General features: G+C 42.0%; 2 protein-coding genes across 3 annotated transcripts in view; both read left to right on the top strand.

Annotated features, from left to right (window-relative positions):
* Positions 1–14368, top strand: part of ulk1b (unc-51 like autophagy activating kinase 1) — a 35792-nt gene extending 21424 nt beyond the window's left edge. The window contains exons 19-28 of one of the 2 annotated variants that reach the window (XR_011785211.2): positions 295–500; positions 1480–1601; positions 5074–5199; positions 5880–6064; positions 6992–7176; positions 8549–8667; positions 8833–8990; positions 9589–9724; positions 10783–11427; positions 13587–14368. Coding sequence is in view for 1 of the 2 variants with exons in the window: in XM_071914671.2 (XP_071770772.2) it covers positions 295–500; positions 1480–1601; positions 5074–5199; positions 5880–6064; positions 6992–7176; positions 8549–8667; positions 8833–8990; positions 9589–9724; positions 10783–10838 (1293 nt within the window). In the remaining variant the exon portion in view is untranslated. Of the gene's footprint in view, positions 1–294; positions 501–1479; positions 1602–5073; positions 5200–5879; positions 6065–6991; positions 7177–8548; positions 8668–8832; positions 8991–9588; positions 9725–10782; positions 13470–13586 lie in introns of those variants that run through there. The other variant, XM_071914671.2, reaches the window with a different exon arrangement.
* A 656-nt stretch (positions 14369–15024) lies between these two features.
* Positions 15025–19365, top strand: ccdc74 (coiled-coil domain containing 74). Its single transcript, XM_071914682.2, has 7 exons — positions 15025–15612; positions 16452–16499; positions 16752–16869; positions 17471–17660; positions 17792–17892; positions 17994–18053; positions 18685–19365. Exons 1-7 carry the CDS (start codon positions 15288–15290, stop codon positions 18809–18811), a joined length of 969 nt encoding a protein of 322 aa, XP_071770783.2. The 5' UTR covers positions 15025–15287; the 3' UTR covers positions 18812–19365.
* Positions 19366–19709: the final 344 nt, after the last annotated feature.

The following is a 19709-nucleotide window of genomic DNA, read 5'->3' as shown; positions in this document are numbered from 1 at the left end:
GGTTGGAGCTTGTGTGTGTGTGTGTGTGTGTGTGTGTGTGTGTGTGTGTGTGTGTGTGTGTGAGACTTTGTGCCTTTGTGTGCATGTCTTGGGGCCTGTTTGCTTCAAAGGGAAAGGTGGGGAGGCAGTAGTGAGGAAGAGCAAGGGCAGTGTGTTTGTTTTACATGGTTTTAATGCTCTTCCTGGGACAGACATTTACACTATATTAATATGTATACCTCTTCTTTAGACTACCAGGCAGTTTAACTGAACCTCTGGTACCTCTCTCCTGTCCTTCTCTTCTTTCTCCATCAGACCATTCCTCCATTTGAATTCCCCAAGCCCCCCAGCTCCCCTAACCTCGTGACCTTCCTGACACAGCAGGGTTTGGTCCTAGGTTCCCCTGGCAGCAGGACTGCCCCACCAGAGCCTAGAGACCCGGGACAACAGGCGCCTACACAGGTCACCCAGCCCACTCACTGCATCCACAGACTGAACGAGGATACCAAGGGCTTTGGGCGGTAGGAGCTTTGCCTTTATTATAGCTGGATGTTTGTTAATATGTTTTACAAAATAGTTATTTTTATATGTCTGCTGCACTGTTGCTCCACCACCTTGAGGAATTGTTTGCCTGCAGGTGCAAGACAGATGTCATACTAATACAAGATATATGTGGGACAGGTGGGCTTTGTACAATGGCTACCACCGTGGGTTTAAAACAAACTATTTTTGGAGTTTGAGATTTCTTCCCTCTCAAAATGCTTTATAGGGTACAAGTATATATTCCTGGTGTTTCACTTCTTCGTCAACAAACGCAACTATTGTTCCCAATGGCCGCAGGCAAACTAGAGACGTCAGGTGGTGCGTCAAAACAGTTTGATGCAGTTCCCAGCTTCAGCTCAGAACTCAGTTCAGTTTTGGAGCGCCAACGCAGGGAACATGCCACCAAAATACAGTGTTTGAAAATGCTTTGTATGTTTTTGATAAGGTTTTACCTGTTTTATTTGTGCTGTATTTGCCTGATTATTCCTCTGTATCCTTGTTTTTAATTAATTTCTGGTATCTCAATTGTTTATCTTATTGTTTTTATGGATTATAGTTTTATTCTGTAAAGCATTTTGTGATTGTGTTTTGGAAAGTGCTATATAAATAATTTGTATTATTATTTGTTATCATTTGAATTCGTATTATTATTCCATTTTAGCGTGCAATGGCAGGGGTTGGAGTGTGGTAACAAAGGATAGCCCCTGTCTGCCTTTCTTTTCAAACATGAAGACAGATGGTCAAGACAGGCATGAGGAACATAAAGGAGAGGATAGGAGGACTGTTAAATGTAGCTGGCAGAGAGAAACTGTGTAAATGAATTAGGGAAATATGTAGTTAGTGGAAATATTTTAAATTTGGATATTTTTCTAATTCATATCTCTGTCTTTCCTTCCTGACTTCCCTTGTCATCTGCGCTGCATCTCTCTTTTCCTCTGGCCTCCTCTTGTGGAGCAGGTCTCAGAGTGCGGGTCGTCTGTCCGACCTGCTGCTGATGGCTGCGTTTGGAGCAGGCGGACCTGTGGGCGACCGAGGCAGCACAGAGAACCTGACCTCCGACAGAGCCATAGACATAACAGGTATGCACATGTCAATGCTCTGTCTTATTGAGATTAACAAACAAAGATATGTGTCTAGTCAGGGATTTCCATACGTCCGTTTATATGTGTAGCTCACCCCAGTATCAGACAGACCCACTACAATATCAGACAGGCAAACCATTTCCCAAACTGACTCAATAATACATTAAAGCCGCATAGGCGACTTTGTATGTTGACAGCTGCAGATGGCAGGACTGTTTGAAAAATTTGAACTTCAATACCCCGGAATCATGTGATGTGATGTGATATCAGTAAACTGCATACAACACACTTATGTTCATGTCGGTCTGTGATCTTTTTATAGATCACTTTTTATAGATTAAGGGGCGGCTGTGGCTCAGGAGGTAGAGCGGGTCGTCCACTAATCAGAAGGTCGGTGGTTCGATCCCCGGCTCCTCCAGTCCGCATGTCGAAGTGTCCTTGGGCAAGATACTGAACCCCAAATTGCTCCCGATGGTTGCGTCAGCACCCTGCGTGGTAGCTTGCCGCCATCGGTGTATGAATGTGTGTGTGAATGGGTGAATGTAGGCATGTTGTAAAGCGCTTTGAGTGGTCGGTAGACTAGAAAAGCGCTATATAAATGCAGTCCATTTACCATTTACCATATAACAAATGGTACCAAAGGGGCAAGAAAGGCAAAATATCTAAGGTTGGCGAGTCCAGCTTTTTCTGGACGGGAGCGCTCACTCACTACTGTTTAGGAGAGCTGTTTATATTTCACTCTTATGTTTTGATTCATAACTTTCTGCAGGTGGAGATGTGTACATACCTGACATCAGAATTTAATTTGGCCAAATAGGGCAAATCTAAGGAGTCTGCATTAGAGGGGATGGGACACTCTTCCCTATTGCCTTCCCTATTAAGCTGATAAGATGGCTGTTTCGTGCCTCATGTAGCTTTAACAGCAGTTCTTATGTTGCATGGACACATTTTTTCCCACTGCTGACTGAGTATCTAACCCACCCCAACCCGCCGCCTCTGTAAATAACATAAGTAACACTGTTGTTGCATCTTCTGCTTCAATATTTCAAGGCAACAAGACACAGATTCAAAAAGCATACCTCTGCATTTCAAGGCAGTTGTAGTTACTAATTAAACATGGCTTACTGGACATACCAGCCCCTTCAGTAGATTGTTTTTGCAGGTGACTTCCTCTCCATCCGTTTCTTTGTGCAGAGGGGGACTGCACCGTTGTGGGTAAATGTTAATTGTTGCCTTGTTCATGAGCTTTAAAAAAAAAAATGCTTGTCATAGAGTGCTTTATGGAGCAAAGACGAGGAAGAATTAACACATCACAGATTTTAAGAAATGAAGCCAGAGCTTTTGTGAATGTGTCTGTGATTTTGCATGTGTGCCTGCATGTGTGGGTGGGTGCAAGACCACTAGCGCAAAACCAAGGCAGGAGCAGAGGGTGATAGGCAAGAGAGATTTGTTCACCGGCCCTTAAAGCGGGGAAGGAAAGAAAGGAATAACTGGAATAACTGTTAAGATTGTATGCTGCACTAAATAAATGCGACTTGAGTCTGGACCTGTACAGTGTGACAGTGTTTCATTACATGGCTTTGGCAAGAAGCTTGTTCAAGAGTATTGTTATATGTCATAAGTAGTGATTTTTTGTGAGTGAGGTGTAAATTTCCACCAGAGTCCACTTAAGCAGAAAATTGTTCAAAGAACTGCGAGGTGTCATTATTTCTAGATTAGATTATTTTCCACCAAGTCAACATGTGGAAGATAAAGAAGCTTTGATAAAGAATCTTTTATGATGCCTACTTCAACAGTAGCACAGTTAATGAGTAGAAACACAAAGGCATAATCTTTGGATTGCATATCGAAATGGGTGAGTTAGAAAACAGAAATCTTATCTAATTCTGAAACTATCAGAATTAGATAAGATTAAGTTGCTCTACAACAGAAACCAGGGCAAGACAGTAACCATTATGGACAAGACTTTTCTGTACATTGTGTCAGATTGTGATATTCCTGTTGGAGTAATTGAAATCTACAGGTAGGGCTTGTATTGAAAAACAATACATTTCATCATCATACCAGGTTTTGGTATCAGTATCATAATTTGTAAATGTATCAAAAAAATCTCAAAACGTTGATTTCTTTTTACAATGAAGTCTCTAATTTTCACAACATTGTGTGCATTTTATCGAGAAAATGATCATGGTGTGATTCTATATAGAAAAGCCAATGACACATAATAAAAAATGAATTCCATATAGATTATGTTGATTTTGCTGAACCATCTGTTTGGAGTAATTTTATGGTCTTTTTTTGCCTTTTTTTGAACTCTAAGAACATGTTCCTGGTCACTTCTGTTGTTTTGGAGAAGGCTGACATGAAGCTGCGCTAGCTAATTCGCTGTATGTTATGTAGACATACAAACTTCACCAGCGTTTCGACTGACATGAGATGGAGTAGATAATGAGAAAATTTTCATCCTTGAGTGAACTATTCCTTCAATATCAGGTAGACAATCCTTAAGGCTATTTAGGCTAAATGAGTTACCTGGCTTTACGGGTACACAAAGTTGCGTGTCATCCGCATAGCAATGAAAATTGATGTTGTGTTTGCAGCAGTTATCATCCAGAGGGAGACTGTGAATGGAAAACAACAAGGAGCTCTAAGATCGATCCTTGGGGAACACCGCGGCTGAGATGTGCCGAGGCAGAGTAGGCACAGCCAATCATCACAAAATCTTTTTTTGTATCAACAAGATATGATTGAAAGAAATTGAGAGCAGTATCAGTGAGCCTGACCCAATTTTCTAAGTGATTGAGTAGAATACTGTGATGAACAGTGCCAAAGACAGTGCTAAGCTCTAACAGTATTAAGACAGAGCAGTTCCCTCTGTCAGAGGCAATGAGAAGATTGTCACCCTGAGTAGAGCAGTCTCTACTGTGATGAGCTCTGAAACCTGACTGAAATGTTTGAAAAATGTTACTGATATTCATAAAAGAAAGTAGCAGGAATTAGTAGTTTTCTTTGCAGGATCTTGGATATGAATGGCAGTTTGGAGATGGGTCTATTGTTATTGAGATAAAGGGGATTGAGATTTGGTTTCTTCAGGAGGGGCTGGACCATGGCATGTTTAAAGAAGGAAACCAGAAAACAGTGAGCCAAGTGTAAAATGTGTGGAACTTTTAGAGAAACTTAGTGGGAATACTGTCCAAGGGTGTTTACAGTGACATAGTTATGTATTAAATGTAAATGGCCTGATTTATTTTTTTTTTGTCTGTTCAGATTTTCATTTAGTTTGAAGGAAACGATTGTTGTCTCTCTCTCTCTCTCTCTCTCTCTCTCTCTCTCTCTCTCTCTCTCTCTCTCTCTCTCTCTCTCTCTCTCTCTCTCTCTCTCTCTCTCTCTCTCTCTCTCTCTCTCTCTCTCTCTCTCTCTCTCAACCACCCCCTTAAATGTCTGCTCTCTCTCTCTCTCTGTCCTGTAGTACCCCCATGTGGTGGTGGAGGCTTGGTGCCTGGCTCTGGCAGCCCAGCACAGGTGGTTTTCACTGTGGGCTCCCCACCCAGCAGCAGCACCCCACCTCAGACCTCCCGACATAGGAAATACTCAGGTAGCACACACAAACCTTTACAGAGTTACGTACACATTTTGACATTTGATGAACACTTTTATCTAAAGTGCCCTTCAGTAACATGGTGGATTGTTAGCATGGTTGACCCGAGTAGGAATCAAACCCCTAACCCTAGCAGTATTAATGTTATATTCTACCCATCAAGCTACACAGAACACAGGAAAGCTGTATTTTTCAGGGTTTGGAAAGTTTTGTAAATGTCATGGAAATAAGTTAACAAGGTGTTTCTACTAGCCAAGTGATTTAAATCAGGCTTGACCCCAGTGGTAATTGTATTTTGCCAAAAGAAGACCCGGGACATTCAGATTACCTATAACAAAGAAGAACTTAGATGAACATAGATGCAAGCAAATATTGATCATTAGAAAAATTGGGATACGTCTGCACTCCAAACAAAGTCCATACCAATGGTCAGCAGCTGGGTTGTGGGATTTCAAAAACAATAAACCAGGTTTGACATTCTCCTTTTTTCTCTGATAGTGAGTGAAGGCAGTCCCTCCTTTTTATCTGATTCCCTTTCTCTTCCTGATTTAAATATTGTTAATTCAAATTCTGCTATATGTCATCGAATAGACATGGAAAAGTGATGACATCCGATCATTAAAAAACCCCAGAATGGACCATGTTTTATGTGATCTCTGTTCCTCTGACTCCTGCAGGCTCTTCCAGTTCCGTCAGCCCAGCAGGCTCCTTCACGAGCCGCTACCCCCAGACAGGCACCTACCTGGATGGCCTCGAGGCTCCTTCCAGTCCCCGCTACAGTTTCACTGACCCCATCACCGCCAACATGGGCGGTCCTGTAACCTTCGAGGCTCCCGAGCTTCCTGAGGAGACCCTGATGGAGGTGAGAGGCAGGGCTCATATACGCAGGTCTGAAAAGTATCGAAAGAGTATGAGAAAGGACTTTCCATTGAGATACTGTGTATGCTATGTATGTACACTACCAGTCAAAATTTTGAATGTAGTATGTTTTTCATTATCTTAAAGCCATTTAGATCTAAAGGCTTATGCTTAAATGCTTGAAATTAGTTTTTTAGACAACTATAGATAGTGAAGTTGATGCCTATGTATGAATTTCTTTCCAAAGCCTTTGCCTTTCCATCAAGGCAAAGGGCGGCTACTCTAAATAATCTAAAATATAATATAGTTTTGATTTGTTTAACACTTTTTTGGTCACTGCATAATTCCATTTGTGTTATTTGATAGTTTTGATGTCTTTTACTATTATTCTAAAATGTGAGAAATAGTGTCCAAACGTTTGACTGGTAGTGTATGCTGCAGTGCCTTTGTAATATAATTAACCTATAATCAATGGTGAGTAAATCAATGAGTGGTAGATCAACAGTGTTAAAAATTTGAGGTCAGGCAAAGTATAACATTTTAAAAAGTGTATAGCAACCTCCTTTAGAACGTGTGGAAAAGAGGAAAGGAGAGCTTAGGGTAGTTGCAATCCTTTTTAGTTGATGCCATTGCCACAAGCTAACTCCCTGGGGGATCAGAGAATAGTCACAGGAAATTGGGGTACTCATAGAAGTTGATCGTATACACCACTCTGTTATGTGCATCAGGTATTCTGAGATAGGATTTTGTATTACCTTCCCAGAATCCAATGTGCATTGATGAACTCTCTCCTGTCACCCGTTGCGTTCATCGCTGTCACTTAAGAGTCTAAATGCCTGAATCTGTGATCACAGTATGGTGCCCTCTGTTGAAATGCCATCACTACATTATCTCTGTCTCTCTGCGTCTCTCTGTCTCTGTCGGAGTGCAGCAGGAGCACACAGAAACTCTGCAAAGCCTGCGGTTTACGCTGGATTTCGCCCGCTGTCTGATGGAGGTAGCTGGATCCCGCGGGGCCGGAGCTGTGAGGGGGCAGGGGGACGCTTCTCATCCCTCCCTCCCCCAGCAGCAGAGCCTGGTGGCAGACCAGATAAGCTCGCTCAGCCGAGAGTGGAGGTAAGGCCATGTCAACCATCGCTATATTAGCATAGTTTTGTCTCCAACATGCCGAGAAAAACAAGACACATATAATACTAGAGGGTGAAAAAAATAGAAATATGTTACAAACTTACATCATATCCATGCAGAAAAACTGAATATACCAAAACAAAAAAAATAGCCCACAAGCGGCAATGTGGGGTTTGAGCCCAAATGGAGAAATTTTCATATTATCAAGGATAAATTCATACATGAATAAGTTCTATAGAGACAACTATTTCAAGAATAACAGTGTCACCAATCTTATCTGTGATGTCTGCTTTAGTGGTCGTCAAAATAGCAAACATCTTTCTACTGTTAAAAGTAGTCTGATAACAGCCTGCACAATATTCATCTGCATTTCAAGGGAAATGCATGTGTGCTACAATTAGAAAGAAACATTTAAATTGTTGCTGTAAACTAACAATAGGCAACAACATCAAACTACATTTTGGCTGCTAGTTAACAAAAAACTAGGACCCAAATATGGATGCAATTATGCACCAGAACAGTCGGAAATATGAAAGCATAAATGAAACCAAATGTCCTGACATTCACTGGGGTTGGAGTGCAGAAAAAAACAGAGTATGATCTCTCTGACTGACCTTCTTTATCACTGTGGTTTTTGTGAAAACGAGCTGCAACTGAGTTTTGACCAGGAGGAGAGCTTGGTTTGTATAATGTGGTGTGCCACAGGGACTGTTACGTCCTCTCACTATTTATTTCTGAAGGCCCAAGGTCAGTGGTTCTCGGCTCCGGCCCTCTGGACCCCCGAGTGATAAAGAAGGTCAGTCAGAGCGCTCATACTCAGTCTTCCTCTGCACTTCAACCCTACAATCCAGTACTGGATTCACTGAGGCATTTGCACGGCTGACCCGGATAGAAAAAGCCGTAGCAGAGCCAGGATAGAATTAATCATGATCAGTTTCCACAGGCGTTCTTTATCCACCTTTTCCCCGTTATGATGATAATCTCTACACTGTGGGAGGGGGATCCGCACGAACCACTGGGTCTCATGCAGCAATAAACTTTATGTGCATTATTATTGTGTGGTATAATTTCAAAACTAGGCCATTAATGCGTTGGTAGATTATAGAATACGGTACGATTCAAGATGTTTCGGGTTAATATTAAAGATGTTTCCGTTAATATTTGTAGTTTTGTCTACTTGAATTGAAACAAAGTCTCCTAGCTTTGATTTTTTGCAGTTCTCCCTCACCTCAAGTAGGTGGCAGTTGACTGTTTGCCACATGTGCTTGTTTTGTTTTATTTGTACTTTAGTTTTAAGTACTGTGTGTGTGTGTGTGTGTGTGTGTGTGTGTGTGTGTGTGCGCGTGATTGTCTCCTCTAGTCATGCAGAACAGCTAGTCCTGTACCTTAAGACTGCAGAACTCTTGTCCACTGCCTTACACACAGCCATGGAGCAAGTCAAACAGGGCAAACTCTACCCGTCTGCCACTGTCAAACAAGGTACGAGTCAATCAATCTTGTAAATTGCAGCATCCTGTCAAATTATCTAATTTGTATATGTATCACAACAATACAAGTAATGAGATTTTGATTTAAATATGCTAGATAATGTGCACAGAATATCTCGCTAGCGTATTAAGAGTGATCTCCTCTGTCCGTATGCAGTGGTGAGGAGGCTGAATGAGCTGTACAAGTCGAGCGTGGCGTCCTGCCGCTCACTCAACGGCCGTCTGGAGCGCTTCTTCTCCAGGAAGCACCGTCTAATGGACCACATCACCTCCATCACCGCCGAGAGGCTGCTCTTCAGCCACACGGTGCAGATGGTAAGCCGGGAGGGAGAGGAAAACAATATTTTTTTTTTATTAATCATAGACCAGCAGGACACACATGTCGCTACAGCAGTGTCAGACTTAACCACTCAGTTATCTCTCAGCACCCAGTAAATGATCAAAATTGTACTTTTATCAAGTATTTCATCGTCTTGTGTGTATATATGTTTGAACTGAACATATTTTACCAACTTATGTGTGTACTGTCTCTCCCCTTAACTCTTATTTTATTTATATCCCTAGCACTTGTTCCATGGTCACATGAAAATTGCAAGGGCACTAAATCATTAGACACAGAGTGGTTAACAGTGTCAGCTAAATGCCTAACGTAATGTTAAATCAATGTGTCAATTTGTGTATGTATTAATACACACACACACACACACACACACACACACACACACACAGAGAACACACACAAGATGGAAAACAAAAGTCAATTGACTCTTTGTTAAAACTGAAATTGTTTGGTTTGCATAAAGATATATAAGCAAGACACAATTCCATTTTTTTCAAACTAACTGCCCAAAAGCAATAGAAAACATGTAAAAAACCAAGAGATATATTTTGAGTGTCCTGTTGTCCTCGGCAGGTTCAGGCTGCTGCACTGGATGAGATGTTCCACCAGGGGGAAGCATCAGTCCTGCGCTACCACAAAGCCCTCCTGCTGATGGAGGGCCTGTCTCTGCTGCTCACTGAGCAGGACGACATCCTCAGTGTCAGCAAATGTAAGTCTCCCTGTCACTTGATCTCACATTCTGAATGAGGGAATGCCTTCACTCACAAAAAACTTTGCTTTCAATACTTTAATGCACTGCACCAGTCACACTGGGTCACTTGGTAAAGGTCACTTGTCACCTCAACTCTCAAAACAGACTGAGGTAAAAAAAAATTGGATTCAAGTGAAAACCGTGATTTTTGATTTTCTGGGTTTTTATTTTTTCTTCCGCTAAAATATAGATAGATACATTATTTAACCCATGGGGAAATTGGATTGTTTTTGGGAGCATAATGACCAGGTAGATTTCTAACTTCTACCAGCCACTTTTTTAAATGAGTGTTTTTTTGTTCAAGGCTAAATACGATACATGGTTTGGCTAGATGGCTGGAAAACCAGCCAGTCGTGCATCTTGCCTTGCTCATCATGTTGCCACGTCTCATTGAAATATCGCTTTTTTTTTTTTTTTGGCCCTGATGTCTCCTCTTTCACTTGTTGCAACACACCTCCTCTTTTATTATCTGTGTCTGCTGGCCTCTTAACTCCGACCATATGTCAAAGTAGATGAGCTGAACTGACACAGTGGGTGTTGAGGCTTCCCTATTTAATGTTTTCCTTGATACCGAAATTTCAAATCAGAGCATTTTGTTTTGAAACTATGTTGCTAAGTACGGTGCCCAGGAGTGGTCCTGGGAAGAAAAAAGGCATATTGGATGTGAACAGAGGACAGCGCATAGTGTTACAGTGGGAGCTTCATAAAGGGTCTGCTAACTGGCTGGAGAAGGTTTTTCCTAGTTTGGGCAAACATTGTTCACCTGTCACAGTGGATGGTAGACCTAATAAATTTACCAGCCACTGCACAAAATCCCACCCTAATTTCCCACTCTGATAATGACGTATTTCACCTTAAAAACCCCTATGCACAATCATATGCTGTGCCTTTTATGTTGTAAAAATGTGTGTATTCTGTCTCGTTGAATCACTTGAAGCAATTGCAATTTAATTGTTGTTGATCTCTTGCAATTATTCAACCCTCCCACTGCTCTTTTTGTGTTTCTCTCTCTGCAGGCAAGGAGTGCATTGAGCGTCGCCTCACCGCTCTGCAGTCGGGGCTCTGTGCTTGAAGGTCCTACGCTGCTGCCTGAAATGATGCTATGATGTCAGTCATTTGCACCCTGCTCAGCCCCAGTGAACCAAACCTCCACCCCACAGCTCCTCGTGATCTCCAACACACAACGCTTTGATTTTCACTTAGACGTCAGTCAACCTCCAGGATTTGTACTGTGTGAGGGGTCTGCCATCTATCTGGAGTTTTGGACTTGGACAGTGGCTGAGACTTCCCCAACACTTAACGTGGACCAGTGCTGGACATGCAGTATTTCTGCTGTGAAAGAATGTCTGCTTTCTTTTCTATGTGTGAGAGGACCCGGCTCCTGGCACTGGAAATGGTATTTTTCGCCAAGGAGTTTTGCAAAGATTCCCTCGCTATGGGTAACGCCTCCAGGAGCAATCATAGCCAAGTAGTCAGATACACATACATAAACATAAACACATAGCATTTAAAGATGGACAAATATAGATGCTAAGCATTCACAATAACAGACAAAATGTTACCCCTTTATTAAGATCAGTAGCTGGGGAACCAAGTATCTACTGTACACCTACATGAGGAAGTGTGCTGATGAAGACCAGGAATCGTCTTGGAGTTGCCAGGTATCATTCTCATCAAATATCTGTCTTAAACCGCTTGTTTGCTTCGCCATATTCATGGGTGTAGTTTTCTCTGATTTGAATTGAATTGTTATTTGCTTTGCTGAAGGGAAGTATTCATAGGACTGCTAGGTGACCGCAAGCGCATACAAGCACTAATATAAATTTGTGGCCAAAATTACTAAAACAAATTATTTGAGTTTGGTTTATTGTTACGTTTTCATTTGAGATTCAAGTTGTGTAAAGGTGCTGTTGTGGAAGAAATTCCCCTCATGCATCCCTCTTTTTGACACTTTATTGATGCTATATTTGCCATATCAATGACCATGCCCCCCTCTGGGGCATGACTATAGAAACAGGAGTGTGTCGTGGACTCTGCTGTGCCGTCTCTGACAGGGTTTTGTTTTCTGAATAGTGGCAGGTTAAGCAGTAACAGACAGGCAACGGGTCCAGAGAACATTGACCAAAGTGTTTCACCTGGCTGTCAGGTTGCAGGAACAGCAAGAACTGTTGAATGCAGAGTACAGCTTTTAATTCAATTTGAAATTGGTTTGTCAGTATCCGTGATCACAATCATGTTAAAGGATTCCAGGAAAAATGCTGCAGTTGAACTGGGTTCTGTTTATCAGATCAGTAAGTAGCCTGGGCTCTACTGTTGCTGATATCTCATCACAAGATTCCATAGTTTTATCTTTTTATATTCAGACCATCTACGATGTTGGAGTATAGCAAGTATAATCAATTTTGAATGTAGGGCTGTTCGACAGGAGAGAAGCAGCCTAAATATTAGCCTAAATGTTAGTTAGCTAAGATCTAGGCTGATCCCAGGGCTAATGCCTGAATATAGGTGTTATTGCACTGTTGAAGTACTGTACAGAACGATCTTGAGTGGAACATGCTGAACATGTCCATTTTTTTGTAGATATTTAGACAGAATAGGTTATTTAGAGATTTTTATTTCCTTAATTTTAGTGCAGCTTTAGCTGTGTTTGAGTCGCTGTCAAAAGATGATGTATGCTTGGTGTGAGACTGTTGACAAAGAAATGGTATAAGCTATGAAACCCTTGAAAGGCGTCTTTGAGGAGGAGGAAAAAATGGACATTTTTACACTGAAAAAAAACAAAAAACATATTTGCGTTGTATTGATTGTGTTGTGTTTCATTTCAGAGTAGCCAGTCATGTGATGATTGTATTGGATTTTGAAAAGCAACTTGTGTTGATTTGGAGTGGTAGTTGAAAATATACTTTGCCTGAGATATTTGTGTTTTGTAGATATTGACCCTAACCACAAATCCCAAACGGATCCCATTACTCCCCCCCTCACTCCTGAGCCTTGACATTAACCTGAAAGGCGGACCAGTGGATAGGGTCAACTTCTACTTAGGCTGCTTTCAAAGAGAAGCACAGTATGCATGTGTGAAACAGTGTTGTATGAAGTATTGACATTGAGATTTGTTCAGTGCACAGACCTAAAGAAACTGCTATGTAACCAGATGGCAATACCTGATTTTGCCAGCAGTTTACCCTGGCCAGGGTCTGATTTTTACACGCGTAACTAAAAACATTTACTGAAAATCAAGGATTACTCTGGTGTAACCCACCGTAGGATCCAGTACTACTTTCTTTTCCCTGAGGTGTCCGTTCATCCTCTCTCCTACAGAATAAGGGCAGTTGTATATTGAACCTATCCTCTGCCTTTTTAACCAAATTAAGATGGTGAATGTGTGCATGTTTTTTGAGAGTAAGGCACGGCGTTGATATGCGGTCAGGGCAGAAGATGGTCCAAACAGAGAATAAGAAGCCAGTATAGTAGCATTGTTGACAGATCAGAATGGGGGGGAAAGTTAAATTTTCTACAGTGAAGATTTCTCTGAATCTATGTTCATTTGCTTTATGAGTGCTTTGTGGCCTTTTTTTCTGTCATCAGAGAGACATCTCACTCTGAAGTTAAGTTTTGTTTAGATATTGCTTTACGTAGAGCATTCTGTATGTATATATTACGTTTGTGTGTACATTCCTAATATCAATTGATCCACATGCCCCCCCCCACCTCTCTCTCTCTCTCTCTCTCTCTCTCTCTCTCTCTCTCTCTCTCTCTCTCTCTCTCTCTCTCTCTCTCTCTCTCTCTCTCTCTCTCTCTCTCATACCTACTGATCGTTCAGTATATAGCGGGAATGCCTCAAGAGAGGCAGGTAGCAAACAGTGATGACCTCTGACCTTTTTAAGCTGATGCATGTGACACTTTTTTTTTTTCATTGTTCCTTACAATCATTACTATCAGTCATGTCAATGATGATTATAATGGGTAGGAGTCAAAAGCGCCATAAAGAAAACTGTGCAGTCAATCAGTAGATTACAGGAGCAGGACTGGCGGCAGGGTGGAGCAGTGAGTTGGGAGGCTGTCCTTCAACTGGAAGACCCGGGTTCAATCCCCCGTGTTGGCAAGCATCCACCCTGCTGAAGTGTCCTTGAGCAAGACACCGAATCCCTACCAGCGCCTAGGGGGTGCCGCTCTGTAGCTGATCCTGGGGTCGATAAAGCATCACATTAAAAAGATCAGGAAGTGTAACCATTATGAACATACAGCGTTATGTGCACTCCCACAATATAATCCACAAATTCATTTTTGTTTGTTTGCCAAGAACATACCTGAGTGTTTGTCAAGTTTGCGTTTTCACCTTACTGTCTCTGTATCACTCTGTAAATATTGTAAATTAAGTTATTGCTCTTATTGTACATATGACACTTGCAAGCATGGAGAGAATATTCCCATACAACATACACCTTTCCAAAGAATAGGCCTTCTGCTGATCTTCCATACTGTCTATTACTATTGCAAAGGCATTTTAATGGCCCCCTATGTATGAAAGACACACTATCTCAATGTCTCTGTGTGATGTAACCTTTACTGTTTGAGAGTTTCAACATGAATAAAAATGAAAGCAAAGGCAGCTTGTCTTCGGTTGGTTATTGCTGCTGTTGCGTCACCTCAGTTGATGGGAAATTTCCAGTTTTAACTTTAACTTTGTAAGACCAATTAAAATGGATGTCTGGGACTTGAAGACGATCATCTAATTAATGCATTTCTGACAGAAGAGGTTATGCTACTTGCAATAATGCAATAATGCTTAAGGTGAGCATCATTGGCTGTCGCTATTGTCTTTCCTCTGGACCACTTCTTTTTTTGGCCATTTTACATACTTCACAAGACCAGAATAAATCATATTTTTTCTCTTGCATTTTTTTCAAACAAAGAATTTCTCAGGTCACTCACTATACCTTGTACTATAAAAACAAAATGAAATTTATCCTCAATAACACCCAAATCGCACAGAGTACATAAACGTTGTTCTTCAGTCTTAGTGTCAATATAGTACAGATGTCAATAATGAATATTCATAAAAGGTTCGTCTTGGATAAATTAAAAGGTTATTCATTAGTTGTACGCATGTGCGAAATGATTTCCAGTCGAGCAGACAAGAGGCGGCAACAGGATGTGGACTATCTTGGTTGCTAAGCTCTTTGTACGTGCTCAAACATGACAGGTCGTTGCCATGGCAACGTTGTGTGTGACTGGAGCGCATGTCAGAGGCAAAAATAACTCTGCTAGCAAGCTCTTTAACTGCTAACGTTGACTAAAGACTTTAGGTTGTTGTTGTTGTTGTTGTAGCCGATTAACAATATAACCTACCCACACTGGAACATGTAACGTTAATGGTAAGACGATTCATAAATATTGCACAATCTACCGCAGTGTTACCGAAGTTGGTCGTTTCAGGTGATGCTAAGAACGTTAGCTGTCTTTAGCAACAAGTCGTAGGCGCCTTGCTAACGTTAGCAACAAGGCAGGCTGGTATGGCTGGATGAACCAGTCACTATTGAGCAGAGCAATGTCAAGTCGTAATCTTCCACCGGTGCGAAATTTGCCACAATGGTCCAGAGTTGGGTGTCTTGACAAGCCCTGCGCTCCACGACCTTTACCGGCCAACCACCTGCAGCCGCTGCCTGTCGCTCCACTTGCGGACAGAGGAGCCGTGAGAGGCGGGGGAGAGGAGGTGTCCTGTCACGGCGACATGGACACCCGCGTCGCATCGCTCCGGAGGAATATCCAGTTCTTGCAGCAGCAACACAAGGATACTCTGGAGAAGCTCCATGCTGAAATAGACGAGCTCAGACGGGAGAATAAAGGTGAAGAAATCAGTGTTGAATAAATAGACTTGAAATGTCTCTCCATTTAGGAACACTATAACTTTGTTAAAGTTCAGTTGATCTATTTAAGTAATTTTGGATAACTTTGTCATAAATGTTAGATTCATATTTCGTTATCATTTAACTAGAGGCCAATGAAACTATTTCTGCTGCTTAGATGGTTGACAAAATTAGTCCTTTTGACTTTTATGATCCAAGAAGATTGAAGATGTGGTGTCCACAGATTTCACCGTTGGATTTCCAATATGTACTGTAGTAGAGCATAGCTTTGCTTAGGGATCAATATTCTGTTTCACCAAGGAATAAGCTAATATGTAGATCAGTTAGACATGGCACAAGAGGGCAACTTTGATCTTAGTGGAGTGATTTCTCTGAATCCATATCACTATTTTCCATTTATATAATGAATCCAAGTTAATGACACAGTCACAAAGGCCTGACTGACTGATGATAAAGTGCTGAAAAGTGAGACACTCAATCTAGGCCCAGTGGTTGCATAGCAACTCCAGAGTTTTGACTGAGGAAAATGGATGGTGAGTGGTTTCTCTGTGGGAGGCGAGCAGAGATCCGGTATCACTTCACCGAACGGGCCACTGGCTGCTCCATATAACCTCCGCTTCTGACCACCCGCCAAGAGATTCCTTAGTCCTGTTAAGAAGAATCACGTGGGTCGTCTGTCTTCGCACCATCACAGCAGTCAGGCCCTCATGCATACATGGGTTGTTTACTGGGACTGTGTTACCATGGAATAGGGGCCACCTCTTGTGTGCCTCCCTCCAGTGCTATGCATTAATATTCTCTTGATTTTGATGTTGCAGAGTTGCAGTATAAGCTGATAATGGATCCCCCAAAGTCAAGTAGAAAAGGTAAGCTGTAATTTATTGTTGTTATTGCTGGGCTTTGCTATGCATGATTTGGGACATGCGCTGTTCTTGCAGGATCGGGAATCAGGATCATTCAAAGGCATCACTGTTGGGCTTAGGTCAAGATCTGGGCAGAACAGGAAGGCTATGTTCCAGCTTACTGTTTCATTCTAAGCACATTATGTGTCTGCCAAAAAGTATTTTTGGAGCACGTCATTTAACAATTTCTGTCTACATCTGGTGTCCTCCTTGTAGTACCAACACACAGTCGACGGGGCATTAGACCGCCCACTCAGGGAAGTGAAGCCCGTGCAGGGATTTACCTGGAGCAGCCTCTGCAGGACACACGGCCCTCACAGGACCAGACACCCAGGTGATTCTCTCTCCAGCCAACTCCTACTCTGTGCTCAGGCTTCCAGCAACCACATCATCAGGCTACTGTGTGTCTTGTGCTTTGTTCTGCTTCCTTATGTTTGTCCTATATTATTCGGCTCTATGGTTGATTGTGGATCAGTTAGATCTAGTTAGCCTCATTCTCTGTAAAGTCCTTTGAGACATGCATCTGATAAAGGGCTGTATAAAATAAACAAACCTGAAACAAACTGACTGTCCAGCAAACGATTTGAGCTGGTTGATTGCTTCAGTGAAAGGCACAGCATATGTCACCCAAACTTTCTACTGCAGTCCAATTCTGTGCTGACAAACAAGGCAACTGTGGCCAACGTTTTGTGTATCGGAGAAAATTAATGAACTTTGGTTTCTCATGGTTACAGCCTGAGTTCTTGAACTTACTCTTATGACTCCAGTGAGAACTTTATCCTCTAAACTCTGGACCCAATCTCATAAAAACACATATTTCTAGTCTTGTCTAGTCTATAAAATAAGCTAATGGCTGGTTTTCAGTCTCAACCCATAGGTACAGCAGCTCGGCGTAACAGCCAGAACAGACATAAACAATAGTTTGTGTGTTTCAGCGAATGCAGCGAAATGCTGGATTCTTCCAGGCAGGATCCTGGCCCAGAGCTGAGGGGGGGGCTCATCACCTCACTACAGCCCCTGCGGATCCACAGCAGTCCCACCCGTCCCCCCCGCGCCCCCACCCTGCAGGAGTGTGAGGTCATCATCCGGCAGCTCTACAACGCTAACAGCATGCAATCTCAAGAGGTAAAGTACCCATCCTCAGACACTATGAGGCAGAAGGCAACCACTTGGCGTTGTTTGTGGAAATGAATCTTTTATGAGTGAAAGTCCTCCCATGATAGTGATTGCTGTAATATCAATTGTGTGTCATCTAGATTGTACGCGTGAAGGCAGTGCTGAGAGACATTGTGTTCAGCAAGAAAATCACCCCAGAAAACTACATTCTGACCAAGGCCTACCTCGCTGATGGCGCCCGGTAAAGTGATGGAGAACATTAACCATTTTCATCCCCACCAACCCATCCACTGAGAAACTAGTGCAGTTGCAGATACAGTATTCAATTTCTGTCCTTTTCAGAAAAGCCCCAGAGGCAGAGAGGTTTCCCCAGCTTGCTCTTCAAACGCTTCCGAAGAAAACGTATGTATAGTGCCGGTCCTTCCCTGCTGTGCCGAGTGATTTCATACACAATATGTCTTCTGTCCTGTTGCCTGAATTATATTTACACTGCCTGTCAAAAGGGACACCTTGCCTTTTCTATATTTTCAAAGTGCTATTTGATTTTCTCTGTTATTTTTTAATTAAGAGGTAAGGAAAAAAATACCTGTAATGCTTTAAATAGCTATTTACTCATACTTTGGATGGATTTATTCAACATTCAGCTTCATGTTACATGTTCATGAAAGTGTCTTCTTTGGTATGAAGAGAAGGTTTTTCATGGCAGAGCATCTCTGAGGAACGTATGGAAAAACTGTTCACATGAAGAAAGTGTGTTTGATTAACGTATAGCTTACTGACAAAGAAAACATGCTTAACATTTTCAAAAGCTAGGTGTCCCCAAACTTGAGGGCAGTGTATGTATCCATGTGTCAAACCTCCGTAATTCCACTTCTCACAAGAGTTGGTTGCAGTGTAGTAACGGCCTAAAACCGACTGCATTATTTAGAAAACTGTCACTTAAACCAATACAGAGGCTTTTCTCTGTGTCACTCATGTCAAAAAGGCAAATCCTGGGCCTCTCAATCAAATCCGCTCATGTCTCCCTCCCCAGGTCTGGACCTTCTGAGGCCGGGGTGATCCTCCCAGCTCTCAAACAGAGACTCAGCTCCACCATCGCAGAGAGACAGAGGAGGACCCACGCTGTGCAGAGAAGCCGTGTAAAACGGACAGTGCAATGACAGGGTCAGATACCACAGCACAGCACCACAGCACCAGCTACATCCACCTCAGGACTGCGGCTTTTCGTGGTCTTTCAAAAAAAAAAATCTTTACTCCCAGCTGACTGAATGTGGCCTATGGAATAAATTTTGTGTCAGACGTGGATATCATGTTGAAGTATTTATGTTCTATGGTTTGATGCTACTAAAAAATTAAGTCTCAATATCTTTGGTACAGAAATTCACTCATAAAGGACTGGAAACAAAAAGTATTTATGAAAAGAAAAAGACAAGTGACATGGGGTATATAGATCTCCAAGCTTAAAAAGCCAAGTATTCAAACTGCATTCATTTTCTCAGTACTACAGAACCAAGTCAACACCTTGTATTTGTATTTTATAGTGTGATGCAACAGCACTCTCTTGTGGTAGAATAACTACAGTATTTATGAAGTTAAAGTGCTATAAAAATGTAACAGATTATCACAGCACAAAAATAAGACTAGCAGTGCTGGCTCCATTAAGGCCTGATGAATTTTAACCACATTTCAAACTAAACACTTTTTCCACTTCCATGTCCTATCAGAAATCATCTCTATGAAACAAAGATGAGAAGGAAAGACAAAAGTCCTCAGTATTAACGTCTTTAATGAGGGATTCAGTGCTCGGTCTCTAGGCTGCAGAGAGATAGGCCAGTCTTACTCTTTGATGCCAGATATTGAGCAGCGCTGTCACTGAATATCGACGGAGGCAGTGCAACTTGGAGGTCGTGATGTTGTGAACAGTCAGCAGGAAGGTGTTGGCACCTGAAATGGATGAGACAGGACAAATTACCAGGACCATTTCACAAACACTCGGTTTGGTAATACAGTCTCATGCTTTAATGGGTCAAATGTGATCAGTCGTGAACCTAAAAGTGA

Source organism: Centroberyx gerrardi, chromosome 2 (genome assembly GCF_048128805.1).
Source record: "Centroberyx gerrardi isolate f3 chromosome 2, fCenGer3.hap1.cur.20231027, whole genome shotgun sequence".
In the NCBI taxonomy this organism is placed as follows: Eukaryota; Metazoa; Chordata; class Actinopteri; order Beryciformes; family Berycidae; genus Centroberyx; species Centroberyx gerrardi.
Note: the sequence above shows the minus strand (reverse complement) of the source record. Positions and strands in the feature narration are given on the sequence as shown.

Coding starts and splice junctions, on each gene's coding strand:
- ccdc74 (XM_071914682.2), top strand. CDS start 15,288: ATGAACCAGTCACTATTGAGCAGAGCAATGTCAAGTCGTAATCTTCCA. Junction 16,500..16,751: donor CCCAAAGTCAAGTAGAAAAG/GTAAGCTGTAAT, acceptor TCCTCCTTGTAG/TACCAACACACAGTCGACGG. Junction 17,661..17,791: donor ACAGCATGCAATCTCAAGAG/GTAAAGTACCCA, acceptor TGTGTCATCTAG/ATTGTACGCGTGAAGGCAGT.